Below are 16,958 nucleotides of genomic sequence, written 5' to 3' on the forward strand. Positions count from 1 at the left end.
GTAACAGAATACAGCAAAGCAATAGCAGAAAAATGAGGAAAATTTGTATTTATATTTTTAATTTATGATCTCTATTCAGCTATAAAAAAAAGGCCGATTGTATACTGTAAGGGACTACTGACGCATATTGAATAGGAAATCAAAAAGCAACCAAAAGTTAGAATGTGACCTTAGGTTCCATTTCTTTTCTTTTCGATTTGTTTTTCCTCTTTGGTCTTGCATGTAGTTCTTTAGCGTGAGAAAAAAAAGGGAAGGTGAGGGGTTTACCTTTGCAAATGTGCCATCGGAGTTTAAGATCGAATCTTGGGGCTAAAATCGACAATCTTCGAGTCTTGGTTCTAAACGAGGATAAAAGGAGGCCTCTGTACGTCATCATCCACCAATTACAGTGGTGAAATGGTGGTCAAACGGCGGGTTTCTGGATCAGCCGAATGGGGGGAGGAGCATTTACAGCTTTCTATTTCATTTTTTTTCTCTTTTCTGGAATGGTTAAGTGTTTTATTTTTTAGGTTTTTTTTTTCCTTTTATAAATGACATGGAACGACGTCGTTTAAGGACTAATTCAGTGGCCTTAAAACGATGTCGTGTAGGCTGTACCTGATGATCTGACCCAGACACAACCATGATCCGCGTGTTTTGGTCTTTGAGGGGAATTTGCGCGATTAATCCCTTCATCTTGCATTGTTATTCTATTGGGTCCTATTTCTATTTCTTTTGTTTTTTAATGTTTTCGTGAGATTTATGCGTAGTTTTAATTTAGTCTATAGTTAAACACTGCGTTTAGGAGCTTGGAATAATTGTATATTTGGCCCCCACTAGTTTGCATGCACCTTATTTTAGTCCCTAATTCGGCTTTAACAATTAATTTATTTACTAATTATCCTTAAAATATTGTTTTGGTTTTCAATCTCGTCCCTAATTTACTTAATTCATTTATCTATTTAGTTTTAAACTGTTTTATTATATGATATTAAAAAAATATTTTATATACCATTCATTTTAAATTATTTTTATATATTATTTATTTTAACTTGTTTTAATGTAATGCTTATTAAAATTTGTTTTACTATTTATTTAAAATAATTTTATATACATTATTTATTCTAAACTTTTATATATATATTATTTATTTTAGATTTTTTTCACGTATTAGGTAGCTTATTTCATTTTTTTACATCTCTTATTCTTTTAAAATTGTTATGTATTTAAATTTCCTCTTTTACATATATTGTTTTAAAATTTTATTATTATTTTATATTAAATTATTTTATATACTTTATTTTAGATTCTATTTATTTATTTTAAAGTGTTTCAATATTATTTTTACACTTATATATATATTTAAATGTTTTATATATCATCTGCTTTAAATTGTTGTATATTATTGATTTTTAAAACTACTTCTTACATTATTTGTTTTAAATTTATTTATTATTATTTATATTCTATTTATTTTTAATTTGCTTTATGTTTATTTTCTATTATTGGTTATATATATTGTTTAATACCTCTTAAAAATTTGTTAGCGTGAATATTGGAATAATACATGTTGAATGATTATTCGCCTTGTGTGTCACGTTTTGAATTCGTTGCTTTTATATTGTTCATTTGTAATAGCTTGAATTTCAACGATGTCGAAAATAGTGGTTCGAGATCATCAAATCCGAAAAATGAACTCGTAGATTATATTATTTAATATTTACGAGCCAAATGTAGTTTTTAAAAGATTTTTGGAATAGTAAATTGTGTTTTATAAAGATTTATTTGGTCAAGAAATTGAGAAAAAGAGGTATCGAGATCTCGATGTTATAAACCGAGCCATAAATATTTTTATAAATATTTACGGAATGTCAATAAGCTAGTATTAAAATTTTGTTAGAAAATTTTTACATTTGGGTGGTCAATTAAATAAAAATGATTAAATTGGAAAATGTGTAAAAGTTGCTAAAAGGATTAAATAGCTCAATTGTCAAATGAGGAAGGACCTAAAGTGAAAATAAGCCCAAAGGAGATGTTTTGGGCCGCAATAGCTGAGAAAAATCAAGAAATGGGTGAAATAAGAGCAAAATTGGAAAACTGCCAAAATTAGCTAAATAAAAATGGGACTAAATTGGAATATCTAGAATTCTCTTCATTTCTCTTCATATTCATCAGCTGAAAAACAACCATGGAAGGGGGTTCAAGCTGGTATTCATGCTCTAGCTTCATGTAATTTTAATTCTTACTTTCTCCTTGAAATTTCTATGTTTTTGGAATTTTACAATTGGGTCCAACTTACTATTTCATTAGTTTTTGATTCCATGGCTAATTTTTAAAGTTTTTTATGGATGAGTGGTGAAATAATATGATGAATAATCATATAATTGAAGCTTTAATTTTGGTATATGATGATTTTATCAAGTAAAATTGATGAAAAATCATTTTAGGACCTAATTAAAAAAAGTTTGGAATTAATGTCTAATGCTAAAGTTATGATTTTTAGGGGTTATGAAGAAGTTTAAAATGATAGACTAAAGTATTAATTGAAAAAAATTAGCTCAATTGAGGGGTTAATTGAGCAAGGACTGAATTGTATAAACTGTGAAATTTGGGGCAAAATGGAAATCAACATTTTTCACTAAAACTGTTTTGGACAGCAGCAGTAGTGTAACTTTGAAAAATCACCAAAAATTGTATAAATCGAATTAGAGGATGAATAAAATATGAAATTAAAACTTATTGAGTCTAGTTTCTTATAAAAGAAACGATGTAAGCAATTGAATTGTGAATCATGAGATATAATAAATTTTATGAGACAAGGTCAGAATGATTTTGGGTTCCCCTATTTTGACTTTGGAAAATCATAAAACATTGGAGAAAAATAATTAGGGGCTTAAATTTATATGTTTAGAATCCTTAATGATCCTATTTTCCATAGAAACAAACTAAAACATCATTTGAATCTTGTACGAGGATATAATTAATTTTTAATGAAGAAGAGTCGAAACTGTTAGACAGCAGAACAGGGGTAACTTTAAAGAATAAACTGTACTTATTGGCTAAACCAAAAATTCTGAAAATTTTATGGTAAGAATATATATGAGTCTAGTTTCAGGAAAAATTATCGGATCTTAATTTGGAGTTATATAGCTCCAAATATAAATAATTTAGTGACTATGATACAGATGGACAGCTTGAATATTCATAAAAGTAAATAATAAAGATTATAGATAATGTTACTTACAAGTGTGTTATATACATTAAGGATGTGGAATGGAGAGGAGGAGGAGGAAAATATATATATGAATATCCAGCTAGCATGGCTAATTTGCATGTTTTAGGCTTAAGGACTGAATTGAATAAAAGTAAAACTTCAGGGGGTAATTTTGTAAAAATGTCAAAAATGACCAAATTGAAGGGAATGAATTTTTTTATTATCTAAATTAATAAATTGAATGAAATTTTCAATTTAAGATCGGGTGAAAATTGGGAAAATGGTAAATTACCAAAATGCCCCTTAATCTTGATATTTCTGCAATTTCGCCATGTAAGTTCGTGTAACTTGAATTATATTCTTAAATGCTTGAAATGCATGTTTTTTTATATGAATATGATTTGAATGTTCATTATATGGAAATTTATGAAACATTGATATATTTGAAAAGAAAAGGGGAAAAAAATCTCGGATGAATGGAAAGAAAATTCGATGGATCTCTGAAAAGGAATTGACGGTAAAAAGGATCTAGCCCGGATGGGTGATCCTATCCTAATATAGCCCTCCCAAAGAATATGTGGAAAATGGATTTAGCCCAGACGGGTAATCCGAATTAGGGTCTGAATTTAGCCTGGACTGGTAATTCAGATCCAAGCTCATTAGAGTAATTGTCGTTGCAGGGGATTTAGCCTGGACTGGTAATCCCACTGTAAGGATTAGGTTCGCGGGAGTGTGCTCCCTGATATGAAATGTGTAAGACCATGGTTGAACGATACCATGGCAACCTGATATGAAATGTGTAAGACCATGGTTGAAAGATACCGTGGCAACCTGATATGAAATGTGTAAGACCATGGTTGAAAGATACCATGGCAACGTGATATGAAATGAATAAGACCATAGTTGAAAGATACCATGGCAATCTAACATGAAATGAGTAAGACCATAGTTGAAAGATACCATGGCAACATGACGGGAAAATGAATAATACCATGGTTGAAAGATACCATGGCAACATGACAGAAAACGAGTAAAACCATAGTTGAAAGATACTATAACAACATGTCAAAGATAAATAAGATCGAGGAAGAGAAACGCCAAGATATCTATTGAACAATCGATATTCAGGTAATATGTATCAGATGGAATGGTTATATGAAATGGTTGTGTGAAATGTTTACAGGAATTGGTCATATGAAAATATATGTACAAAATAGTTGTATGAAATAATTAAGAAGATAAATAAATGAAATAAGTATAGGTACATGGAATTTAATTTATGTTAAGTTTAATACGAACTATTATCGAAATAAATATATACAAGATATAAGGAAATGATGGTGCATGAAATATTGATATAACGAAATGAATGATATATGCTTATGAAGAAACAATAAGAGAATAATATATTTTGTGATATGTACATATATAATTATCTTTGATATGTTGATACAAGGAAATTATGTAAGCTGAGACTATTATTACACTCAAGTGTGATATGTTGAGAAAATAGGTATATCAATGTTGAATTTATATGAAATATGTGTAAGTATACTAACAATGTTATTGTTTGACGCTTAGACAAGTGCCAAGCTATTGATTGAATGGTAACATGTTTAATTATAAGGAGCATTGAAATGGTAAGTACTTAGATGAAAATATAATTTAAGATTTTACGAAATTTTTTATAATCTCGATTTTATTCAAGTTGGTTTCTAATGTATGTTTTGGGCTTCGAGGGCTCAATAGAGAGACGTTATGATTATTTCAAAATATGAATAATAAATGACTCAAAATCATCTAAAAATGTTCAGTATACTCTGGTAATGCCTCGTACCCTATTCTGGCAATGAATACGGGTAGGGGGTGTTACATCATTTGTATCATATTCGATTATTTATGCTTTCCAACACCATGATTCGTTAATGCTTTTGTAATGTGTTTTGGCAAGATAATATGTCGTCATTCTTATGCATGTTGTAATTTTTTAATTAAATGTTTTAATCCAATCAATTATCTTTTAAATAAATCACCAACTCTTTTTATTTTAAATTGTGACGAAAGGAACCTTTCGAGAACAAGGCAATATTTCATGTTTGGAAATTCGAGAAATCGTGCCCTAACGTGCTGGGTTTCGATTTACTGTTTAACGAAATAACCGAATATCTTTTTAAAATTTCAATGCATGAGTTTTGGAAATCATGAGATGATCTTGGTATCGAGGGTTTGAAGTGTCGTATCCTAACATCCTGGATATGATATTTTATTTTTTGAAACAAGAGAATCTCAATATTCACTTCGAGTTATCCAAATATTTTTTAAAGGGATTGTATTTTAAAATCTTTTTAAATTTTCGACATTAGGATATTATTTAATCAATAAGGTACTAATTTTGGGCGCTGTGAGGGTGTTAATCCTTCCTCGCATGTAACCGACTCCTGAACCCGTTTTCTTGATTTTCGTAGGCCAAAATCAATATTTGAATAAAATAATATGTTTTATAGGTGATCCAATCACACCTAAACAAAAAAGATTGGTGGCGAATCCATATTTTTTTTAAAGACGATCCCCGTTTTTCAAAATAAAAAATGGTTTCAACAACGAGAATTTCAAAAACGTAAAAATCATTAAAAATAGGGCAATAACGGACTTACAATCGAGCTTGGAAGCTTGAAAAACCCTAGCCATGATTTCTGCATGCAAGTTTCGGCCAAGGGGTTGAAGATGGAGAAAAATTTACTTTTAATTTTGTTTTTAATTCATTTTAATTACTAAATGACCAAAATGCTCCTAACTTAAAAATATTCTATTTCACCTATTTCATGTATATTTTTGTCCAAAAAATTAACCAATGGTCTAATTACCTTTCAAGGACCTCCAATTTAAAATTTCATAACAATTAGACACCTCTAACATGTAGAACGCAACTTTTTCACTTTTTACAATTTAGTCCTTTTAACTAAATTGAGTTCCCAAACGTCAAAATTTTCGAACGAAATTTTCATGAAATCATTCCGTAAAATTTGATACCATAAAATTATAATAAAAATAAAATTTTTCTTATCGAATTTGTGGTTCCAAAACCACTGTTCCGACTAGGCCCAAAATCGGACTATTATAGAAGTCGAAGAAATCCTTGAACTCTTCCTATCCTATAGCATGCCATCTATATCCGAATCAGTCCGATTCAATTAATAAGGTTTCATTTCACTTTTCAAATACAACCAATAACCAATTCTCATATTTTCACATCATCAAATTTACATATATATTCATTTCAATTCAAATAATCAATACATACATAATGTATATACCAATTCAATCCATTTCAATCAACTATCAAAGTGCCAAAATACTTACCTCAACCACTTACCATATGCATTAAATCAAAATACAAAAATTAATGACTAGGTTCAGATTTATAGAAATACAAACCGTGAATTTCGAGCTATTCGACGTCGATTTTATCCTTCCCCTTTTTAGTCGAGGATTCTGGTAGACGTTAGCTACAGAATTAAAACAATTAAAATACATCAATACAACACAATTCAATTCCACCTTAAATATTTCAATTTTTACTCAATATTTGCTTAAATTCTAATTTAGTCCTTAAATCGAGACTAATTTTTATTCTTCACATTTAATCCCATATTTGATACTAAAATAAATTTAAGCTAAATTTAGCTCTTTATTTTTAATTAAACCCATAAATTTTGAATTTTTCATAATTTAGTCACTATTACTCAAAATTTGCAATTTGTTCTACAATCTAGTCCTTTTCCATTTCTAGCTTAAAAATCTATCAATTTAATCCCTAATACTAAAACTATTCAAAATTAACAACGTTTAAAATGTTAATCAATGTTAAAATTTCAACATGGGTTGGGTAATACTTAACACCAGGATTTTCAAAATATAAAAATTACAAGAAAATGGACTAAATTGACTAACCAATTTTGAATTTGAACCTTGAAGTCCGTATAGTCGTGCGTCTTTCTCTTTTAAATCTTTTTTTCTTTCAACTTTTTCCACTTACTTTCTTTTTATCTCATTTATTATTTCTTTTATTTTGTTTTTATCATGTATTATATAATATATAATACATGTTTACATACTTTTAAATTTATTAACTACTATAATATATATAAAATAAATTTACATAATAGTTATATATATAACTCATTAATATCGTCCACTAGTTGAAGTAAATGTATATTTACTACATTATTCCTTATACTAAAATAATTCTTAAATCATGCAATTTCACTTAACTGAAATCTAATTAACTAGACAACTAAAAATATTTACTAGTCTGATTTACGGGAACGGAGTTCCGGGAATGCACTTTCTGACACCCCTGACTATAGGGTCGTTACAATTCTCCTCTTAATTAAATTTCGTCCCCTAAATTTATGTGAAAAGAGATGGGGGTATTGAGATCTCAATGTTTCTTCTAGTTCCCAAGTTGCTTCCTCGACACTATGACTACGCCATAGGACTTTCACTAACAGAACTCGCTTATTACATGACTCTTTCACCTCGCGTGCCAAAATCTCGACCAGTTCTTCATCATAAGACAAAACAGGTTGAATCTTAGTGTCTTCCGTTGAAATAACGTGAGACAGATCCGATCGATACGTTCTAAGCATTGAAACTTGAAAAACATCATGCATTTTCTGCAACTCCGCAGGCAAAGCTAAACGATATGCAACTGGTCTCATTCTTTCAATGATCTCATACGGTCCGATAAAACGAGGACTCAACTTTCCTTTTCGGCCAAATCTCAATATTTTCTTCCAATGTAAAACTTTAAGAAATACTTTATCTCTAACAGAAAATTCAATAACTCGACATTTCAAATCCGCATAAGATTTTTGTCTATCAAAGATTGTCTTCAATCTATCTCAAATTTTCTTAACAATATCTTCCGTTTATTGGATTAATTCCGGCCCAATCATTCGTCTTTCACCCAATTCCATCCAACAAACAGGTGTTCGATGACTATGACCGTATAAAACTTCGTACAAAGTCATTTGAATACTCGATTGAAAGCTATTATTATATAAATATTCAACCAAGGGTAAGTAACGCTTCCAACTTGATTCAAAATCAATAACATAAGTGCTAAACGTATCTTCCAAAATCTGAATAACACATTTAGATTGTCCGTCTGTCTGCGAATGAAAAACTATGCTAAAATTAAGTCATGTAGCAAGAGATTCGTGCAACTGTTTTCAAGATTTCAAAATGAACCGCAGATCTCGATCAAAGCTAGTTGCCGAATGTGGTGGGGAAAAATAAAAAAGCTTCTTTTCAGCTCTTAAAGAATCGCACGAGGCAACAGATTGAAAATTGTAGTGTGAGATTCCTTAGTGTGAGATTCCTTTCTCAAAGAGGTAAGGAATTGTTTATTAAAGCTATTTTACATGTTATACCTACTTACACTATAACTTGTTTTTTGCTTCCAAAGTCTGTGTGTGGACTTGGACAATAGTATGGCTCATTTTTGGTAGCAAAAAGGACGTGGGCGAAAAGGGATTCATTGCTGCAATTGGGAAACGACTTTGCGATATTAAAGAAAATGAGGGTATGGGATTTCGTAATTTATCCAAATTTAATGTTGCATTATTAGCTAAACAAGGTTGGTGTATTCTTAATTACCTAGATTCAATATTAACAGAAGTTCTTAAGGCTAAGTACTTTCCAAATACAAATTTTCTTAATTCTGAGTTAGGACGCCTACTTTCGTATATTTAGAAGGGTGTATGGACAACTAAATGATTTCTGAAGTATAGGATTTGTTAGAGGGTGGGAACGGGTCAGAATATTTCAATTGTTGCTGATGCGTGGCTCCTTGGATTTGTAAGTTATAAGGTAGAATCAATCAGGAATTACACTGAACTTAATAAAGTAGTGAATCTAATTGATGAACAAAAGAGAGAATGGAAGGTTGACTTAATTTATTCTACCTTCTCTAAAAAAAAGTGGACAAAATTGTGCGAAATCCCTTAGCAATGGAACCTCATGTGGACTTTATGGTATGGAAAGGGGAGGCCTCTGGAGAGTTCCTTGTGTGAAGTTCTTATAAATTATTACATGACATTTTTCCTAATTATTTATAGACTAAGGCTAAAATATTTTACAAAAAACTGTGGAATATTCACATTCCAAGGAAAAAATCTTAATCTAGAAAATTTCTTGGAATTTTATTCCCCACTTTGTGAATCTTTAGTGTAAGAGATTGCTCTCGGTGGTAGTATGTCCTAGATATGGAGCAGCTGCTGAAAACATCGATTATATCTTCAGAGATTGTCTTGTGACACAAGAAGTTTGGATTAGTTTGAATCTGGAATGGGTATTAGCAGAGATAAATTTGCCACACTGGGAGTGACGTACCTGGGTGTTCAAGAATAGTTCCAGCATACAATTTTGAGTATGGGTTGGTGCCCACCAGCTAGTTTCATTGTTAAACTTAATTTCGACGCCACTTTTAATGAATCTCGGGCAAAATCAGCTTCAAGGGTGGTGGCTAGAAATGTTTCGAGGGAGGTCCTCGCATTCAAAATAGTGGTTCATGGGAAGGTGGCCTCTTCGTTTGCAGCAGAGGCCATTGCGCGTCTCTAAGCAGTGTTCATGGGAAAATAGATGGGGTTCACATCAGTTGTTATCAAAGGATTCTCAGTATCAGTGATAAAAAAAGTAGATCATATAAGATTGATAAATCAGTGATTAGGGGTATAATACGAAACATTCAGCAACAAAAGTAAATTTTTCACCAAATAATCTTTCAACATACATACCGATCTACAAATCTAGTGGCTCACAATTTAGCTAGAGAGGCAACGAGAGAAGAATCGCGAGCATACTTGATCGAAAGGGTCCCTAAGTGAGGAACATTAGAGGTGGATCTGCGGAGAAGGAGAGAACCTGACTGAGTGATGTTAGATAAGTGGTATATGAGTGAGAAGAGAAAAGGAAAGTGGGATAGTCGATGCGTTTTGGAAACTGATTTTCTGGGGACTAGAATCGGTGCATTTATTGCGGATATGCTGATTGAATTCCAGTTGTGATCAGACTAATGCCATGTTTGGTTGGGTGTATTGGCATAGTCAGTGGGCCCCACTAATCCCTCTTTATTCCGTCGTTTGGTTCAATGTATTGCTAATACGCGTGTAATACATTACTTTTCTAATCGGTGAAAACCACCGATTTCTAATCCCTCTCTTTTGCCCAGATTAGATGCCTCTTCAGTTTCCCCTCCCTGTTTTACCCTCTGCCTCAACCCGAGTCCAACTCCATTTTCTTCTTCACTTTCAACCCAGATCAAATCTGCCTCTATTTCTAAAACTAAAGAGAACCCTTTTTCTTCTTCACCATCTTTCATCTTTGTATCAATCTTTTCCCTTTCGATTTTCTTAAATTCTGTGGTTTCAATCTTTGATGCTTTCAGTTCAAAAGATCGAGTGGGGACGGTGCTCCAGTTACAAGTGCTCTCACTTGCTCTGCTCTTCTTGCTTTACTCTGCTTTGGGTCTTTTAAATAATAAGAAAGGTTCATACTTTTGGCCTGATCCTGTTCTTGAATTAGTCCTGCTTTTAGCTTTTGTTGAAGAATTTTTGTTGTATTACTTGCAAAGAAAAGATACAAGTGGGATTGAGAATAGATATTTTGATCCTTTATGTGTTCCCATAGCAATTTGTGTGGTTTCAACAATGTTAGAATTGAGATCTAACAGGTCCATTTACTCGAAATCGGTACGAGGTATTGGGTTGATTTTACACGGAACATGGTTTGTGCAAATGGGATTTTCATTTTACACTAATTTGATGGTTCATGGATGTAGCTTACATGAAAAAAGTAGAGGGAATTATACTATTAAATGCAGAAGTCACCCTGATTATCATAGAGCAAGGTTTATTGCCACATTGCAATTCAATTGCCATCTTGCTTTGCTTGTGGTTCTGGTTGTTGGGATGTTATCGCTTATTGGCAAAAGAAACGGTGTTGTTGTTGGTGCTTTAGGGGATGGTTTGCGGTATAAGCCATTAGGGGCTGAAATACAGCTAATGGATAGTGATGGGGGGAATTTCACTTTGGATTCCGATGATGATCTCGATAGTGGGATTAAAGAAGAAGATGGTTTGGTGAAAGAGAAGTCGGCTGTTGTGGAATTGGGTGGTAATGGCCATGCTTCACATGTCTGAGGTAAACATTTAGTGGTTTCTTTCGGATAGCTGGCTGAAAAGCATTGTAATTTTATTCTTTTGTAATGATATTAGTTAATAAGTGATGATTGACTTTGCATAAACTAAAATATACCCGTTTGTTTATTGTTTTGGTCAATGAGATTTGAGTTCTATTTCGTGTTCTATCTGATTTTGATTCTCGTATGTTAATGCAGTTTTCGAGTTTAAAAATTGTATTGAGTGGTTGCCTATATCATAATATTTGACATGATTGTAATTCCTTTGGATAGTTGAACCTTTTCCAATATCTAGTCATACTTTGGATAGTTAAATGGCATTCGGCACTTGTATATATTTGGAGGGTCATACTTCATAGTTCATGCCCATATTTGAATGATGTTTATATTTTAAAAACTTCTAAATAATGTTTATTTTGCACTGGTTTGTCATACTGGTCGGGTATTTGTTCTATTCTCATTTCCTGACAATTAAGTATTTAAGTCGTATCTACTCTCAGTAGGATGGCTATCTTATGTAGAACAAATCGGGATGCTCATCTTGCAGTTCTTTTTCTTTTCCCTCTATATTCCACTGTTCTTTTATTTCCAAATAAATGGCATTTACTTTGTTGCAATTAACTCGTAGATAACTAAGCAAATTCAGGCTGTTAAAGAGGTTTACAAGTTTCACAATCTTCCCAAGTTCTATAAGGGCTGTGCCGTTATAATTAATTGCCAAGTCTAATCAATACTTCATAAAATACAGAGCAATGATCTTATTCTTTGACATTGACCCAAATACCCAACAGGTATGCTATGCCTTTACTTTCTACATCATTACATCTATTCTAACAAAGAAATTGTTTGGGATTAAGCTTTGGGTTGTGTTGGCTATCACTAGAGCTTCTGGATTGTTAAAGCAATTGCTGGTTTTGATTAATTACATCTATGGTCTGTCCAATAGGAGGATTGAATTGCTTTGCACGTCATCAAGGTCTTTTCTTTTAGAGTTTCTAGTTTGCTTGAGCTTAAAATGTGGATGTGTTTTAGTAGCATTTTGTCTTTATATGTTTCTTACAAAAGTTCCTCTTATGTGCCTTTTACTTTTGTGAATCATGAGGATATTGATGGAACTTGAGCTTCAGTTTAGGTTTCTGGATTGGAGTGTTTCTCCTTGTATTAGGGCTGTTAATACCACCCTGTGTTTATCTCAAAGCTAAAGATACGAGGTGTCAAACTACATTTCTTTCTGCTTTCATTTAAATGGGGCCTGCTTGCTACTGCTGCCATTACTGTATTGAAAACCTTGTTTCTATAGGAAGTCTCCAATGATACCGTAATGTTGTTACTGACTATTATTGCAGTGAGTGTTGGAGCATTTCGGAATTAGTTCGTTTGATTAGTGCTTTTTTTGCCTCATATTTTGTGTAGATAGTTGTTCTGACTTGCTTGAGCATCATATGTTTCATGTATGTTGAGTGCATTCGTTCAGTCCCTATATTGTGAGCCAAAAATTGGAGGTTATGCTATTTCACTGCTGCTGCTGTTGGCGCTGCTAACTATGAATTCTATTTTTATCTTGAAAATAGGTTGTGGTGGTTGATCCAGAGGCGTATACCTATGACGATGAGGTGCTAAAGAAAGCTGAAGCTATGGGCAAGCCAGGTCTTGTGGAGATATATGCCAAAGAAGACAGTTTCATCTTTACAGTTGAATCCACTGGTGCGATCAAAGCTTCTCAGTTGGTTCTTAATGCTATAGAAATCTTGAAACAGAAGCTGGATGCAGTTCGCCTGTCTGAGGATACTGTGGAAGCTGATGATCAGTTTGGTGAACTAGGTGCCCATATGCAAGGAGGATGATCTGCTTGTAATTAAGAACTAGCCATTGACATTTGTAGGTTTCAGAAAAGGCGTGTTTACATCTAACTAACTACCTTTTGTTTAAAACTCTTGAGATATTTTGGGTAGAACAGACTACTTGTTTTCCTCGATGAAAATTGTCAGCTATATGCCATCTGTTTTAAACTTAAAAGCCAGCAAAGCATGGACTGGCAAATCTTACTTGTTTTGAACCGATACAGTTGAAACTAAATTTTACTTAATTTATGTAAATCTTGGCGGTCCAAGAATTCTCTTATCAACTTAAACATGAAACAAGCCAAAATAATACAATGACACGTTTAATAATCGTCTTCCTTGGCACGTATGTTTGGAACTCGGATTGAGTGTTTATGCAGATTATAATTCTCAAGTTATATTTTGATTTTAGTAAATTCATATAAGAACATTTTATTATTAAGAATTTTATGAAATTATATATCATTATTAAATTATATTTAATATTAATTATTTTAAATTGTATAAATTCATAAAAGAAAATTTATTATCAAGAATTTTATGAAATTATATATTATTATTAAATTATATGTAATAATAATTATTTTAAATTATACAAATTCATATAAGATAATTTATTAGTTATAATTATTTTAAATTTTATTAAATCATATATTTTAATTAAAATATATTTAATATTAATTATTTCAAATTATCTTTTATAGTATCATATATTATGATTTGAGTAAATTCATATAAGAATATTAATTATTAAGAATTTTATTAAATTATATATTTTAATTTTAATATATTTAATAATAATTATGTTAATTTATATTTTATAGTATCATATATTATGATTTGAGTAAATTCATATAAGAATATTGATTATTAAGAATTTTATTAAATTATATATTTTAATTAAAATATATTTAATAATAATTATGTTTAAATATGATTAAATTATTTATTATTGATAATAATAATATTATTAAAATTTAAATAACAATAACAATAATCATTTACCAAAACAAATTTATGCTAAGGGTATTCTAATCATTTTAGTTTTTTCCATTATGCTATTACACCTCTATTCCATTCAACCAAACACAAGATTACTATTACGCCTCTATTCCATTACATTCAACCAAACAGTGAATTAGCTATTACACCTCTAATCCAATACACCTCTAATCCCAATACACCTCTAATCCAATACACCTCTAATCCAATACAGCGAACCAAACGCACCCTTGTTTGAATTTTCTTTTTTGCTTTTTATATCCTTTTTTTAAATTTTTTAGTGGTACATTTCACTTTTTTTTTTTTGCAAACTCTTGGGTTTTGTTTTGTTTATGATGGGCTTGTTGTTTTTGTTAGCCCAGTTGTAATTGTTTTTTTTTTATTTTAATACACCAATCTAGTTTATCAAAAAAAAATTAGTTCATCTTAGTTGTAATGAAATTCATATTTTTTTTAACAATGTCATTATAGGTATCATATTTGTTTTTTTACACAATACTTAGAACTATTCATAACCCCTCCCACCCATAAATAAGAGGATAATTCGTTTTAGCACACTCGAACCCACATCCTTCTATATTGACAACAATGTCCATGTCAATCAAGCTAATATTCAATCAGCATAAATTTAACTTATTTTTATTTTCCTTTCATTTTGCCTTTGATTCTACTCTTATCTGTAGAGATTCTTACTCATCCCCTCTTTTATTTATTTATGCTATAGGTGCAAATAAGAACAAAATAATAAATAAGCTAAAGATAAACTATTTAGTTGGTCACCCAAGTTTTTAGGTATTTTTATTTTGATCATTTAACAAAAATTTACAATTTAATCCCTCTTGTTACAATAATTTATCTTTTGATCACCCTGATGTCGCATTTTATATTTTTAATCTGTTTTATTCCACATAAGTACTCTCTGTTGGTAAATAGTTTCTATGTAATTCTGTAATTTTTTTAATCTATTTTATTTCCCCTATTTTTACCGTCATGATTTAGTTAACCTTTTGAAAATAAAAAAAATGCATACTGAATTAACTAAAACTTTGAGTAGCTTGTTCCTCATACGTGATCTCCTCCCCGATTCACGGTACGAAAACATGCTCTTCCTTTTCTTCTAGTCGATGTTGGCGTATCGCGGGTTGGAATCAGAGGAACTTGTCAGCTTTTTTGCACATAAGCCATCTCAGGGGAAGAATATTTAATCAGAATTAACAAATTAAATGAAAAATTAGGGATTGAAATTCTTCAATAGTCACAGAAACTAACTAGTAACTACAAATTAGCTTTAGACGATCACATTGATGAACAAAGAGGTAATCCATGAGAAAACATAGAACCAGTAAAGGAATACGACCAAGAACGAGTGAAGATTATGGATTCAGTGCATAATGATAGCGTAGCTCATTGAAAACCAAAGACATTAGACTGGCATTTTTTTACAAATAAACCGACACTTTCCCCAATTCACAGATCGGACATTAATAAAGACAAAACCCTAAAAGAATCCTTAGATCTTAACCTATTCCCTAAATTTTAAAAACAAAAAGGAGGGGAGATTTTGAAAGAATACTTAGCTTATTGATGAACAAGGAACAAAGAGTATACAAAAAAGCGAGCAATTAACGGCGAAGCCCACAAAGCCTGTGAAATGGATTCTCAAGATTTAGGGTTAGGGTTCTTGACGGTAAAAATAGAGACATAAAATGGATTAGAAAATTACATAATTACATGTAAACTATTTACCTAGAAGGGGTGCTTATGTGGAACATTATGAATTAAAAAATTTACATAATGCCACGTGAGATTCCCTAAGAAAAAAATGGATGAATGATTAAACGATAAATTATTGTAATAATGTAAATTTTTTTTAGTAATTAATATGAAAGCACCCAAAAATTTAATAACTAAGTAGTTTACCCATATAAAATAAAAGTAAAAAAATCAATAGTAGACTAAGTACAAAGTGGAAAGATACTAAAGATGAATTTGTGAGTTTTAATATTAGCATATATTTCTTTTTAGTGTGGAATTAGGATGCTCAAAAACCCTTTTTTTTTTAATAAAAGACACGAAGATCTTAGTTTTGATTGCAATGGTTTTTTCTTTGAGTGATGAAAGGGTTTTGATCCGGAAACGAAAAATGTTAGGTTTAAAGATGGTGAGGGCGATGAGGATGATGATATGCTCGTGGACTTAGAAATTGGAATCGAGGCCAAAGGTTTCCTGGAAATAAAAGTTGATTGGGGCAAGGATTTCTGCTTAGGAGGAAGTTAATATATGTACAGAAGGTGATAGTGTTGAAGATATCGAATTTCTGGAAAGAGATGTTAAAAAGTCTATTGTCAACGAAATCCCAGCTATAGAATTCTCATATCGTATTTAACAAATCTTTTTTAAAGAAATGGAGACAATGGTGGTGCTGAAGTTACTAGGACGGAATATTGGATACATTGCCCTACATAATCAGATTAGCAGCTAAAGGTAACCATCAAAACCGTTTCACCTAATGGACATTGAAAACGAGTGTTTTCTGGCTAAATTCCAGTGTGTGGAAGGTTTCAACAAAGTTCTTTCACAAGGACCATAGATTATTTATGGTCAATTTGTAACAGTCTAATTTTCAGTGGTGTCAGAGCAGTGATTCGAGATCACTAAACCAGACAAATGAGTAGGAAATATTATTAATTTAGTGAGTATAAGTTAAATGTGAAGTTAG

General features: G+C 31.2%; 2 protein-coding genes across 2 annotated transcripts; both read left to right on the forward strand.

The window, feature by feature from the left end:
* The first annotated feature begins 10,239 nt into the window (after window positions 1–10,239).
* LOC107944443 (uncharacterized) lies at window positions 10,240–11,397 on the forward strand. The gene is made up of 3 exons (XM_041084296.1): window positions 10,240–10,259; window positions 10,644–10,928; window positions 11,037–11,397. The coding sequence occupies exons 1-3, from the start codon at window positions 10,240–10,242 to the stop codon at window positions 11,395–11,397; spliced, it is 666 nt and encodes a 221-aa protein (XP_040940230.1).
* A 719-nt stretch (window positions 11,398–12,116) lies between these two features.
* Window positions 12,117–13,452, forward strand: LOC121210109 (DNA-directed RNA polymerases II, IV and V subunit 3-like). The gene is made up of 2 exons (XM_041082217.1): window positions 12,117–12,187; window positions 12,968–13,452. Exons 1-2 carry the CDS (start codon window positions 12,149–12,151, stop codon window positions 13,238–13,240), a joined length of 312 nt encoding a protein of 103 aa, XP_040938151.1. The 5' UTR covers window positions 12,117–12,148; the 3' UTR covers window positions 13,241–13,452.
* The last annotated feature ends 3,506 nt before the right edge of the window (window positions 13,453–16,958 follow it).

This window comes from Gossypium hirsutum, chromosome A02 (assembly GCF_007990345.1).
Source record: "Gossypium hirsutum isolate 1008001.06 chromosome A02, Gossypium_hirsutum_v2.1, whole genome shotgun sequence".
In the NCBI taxonomy this organism is placed as follows: Eukaryota; Viridiplantae; Streptophyta; class Magnoliopsida; order Malvales; family Malvaceae; genus Gossypium; species Gossypium hirsutum.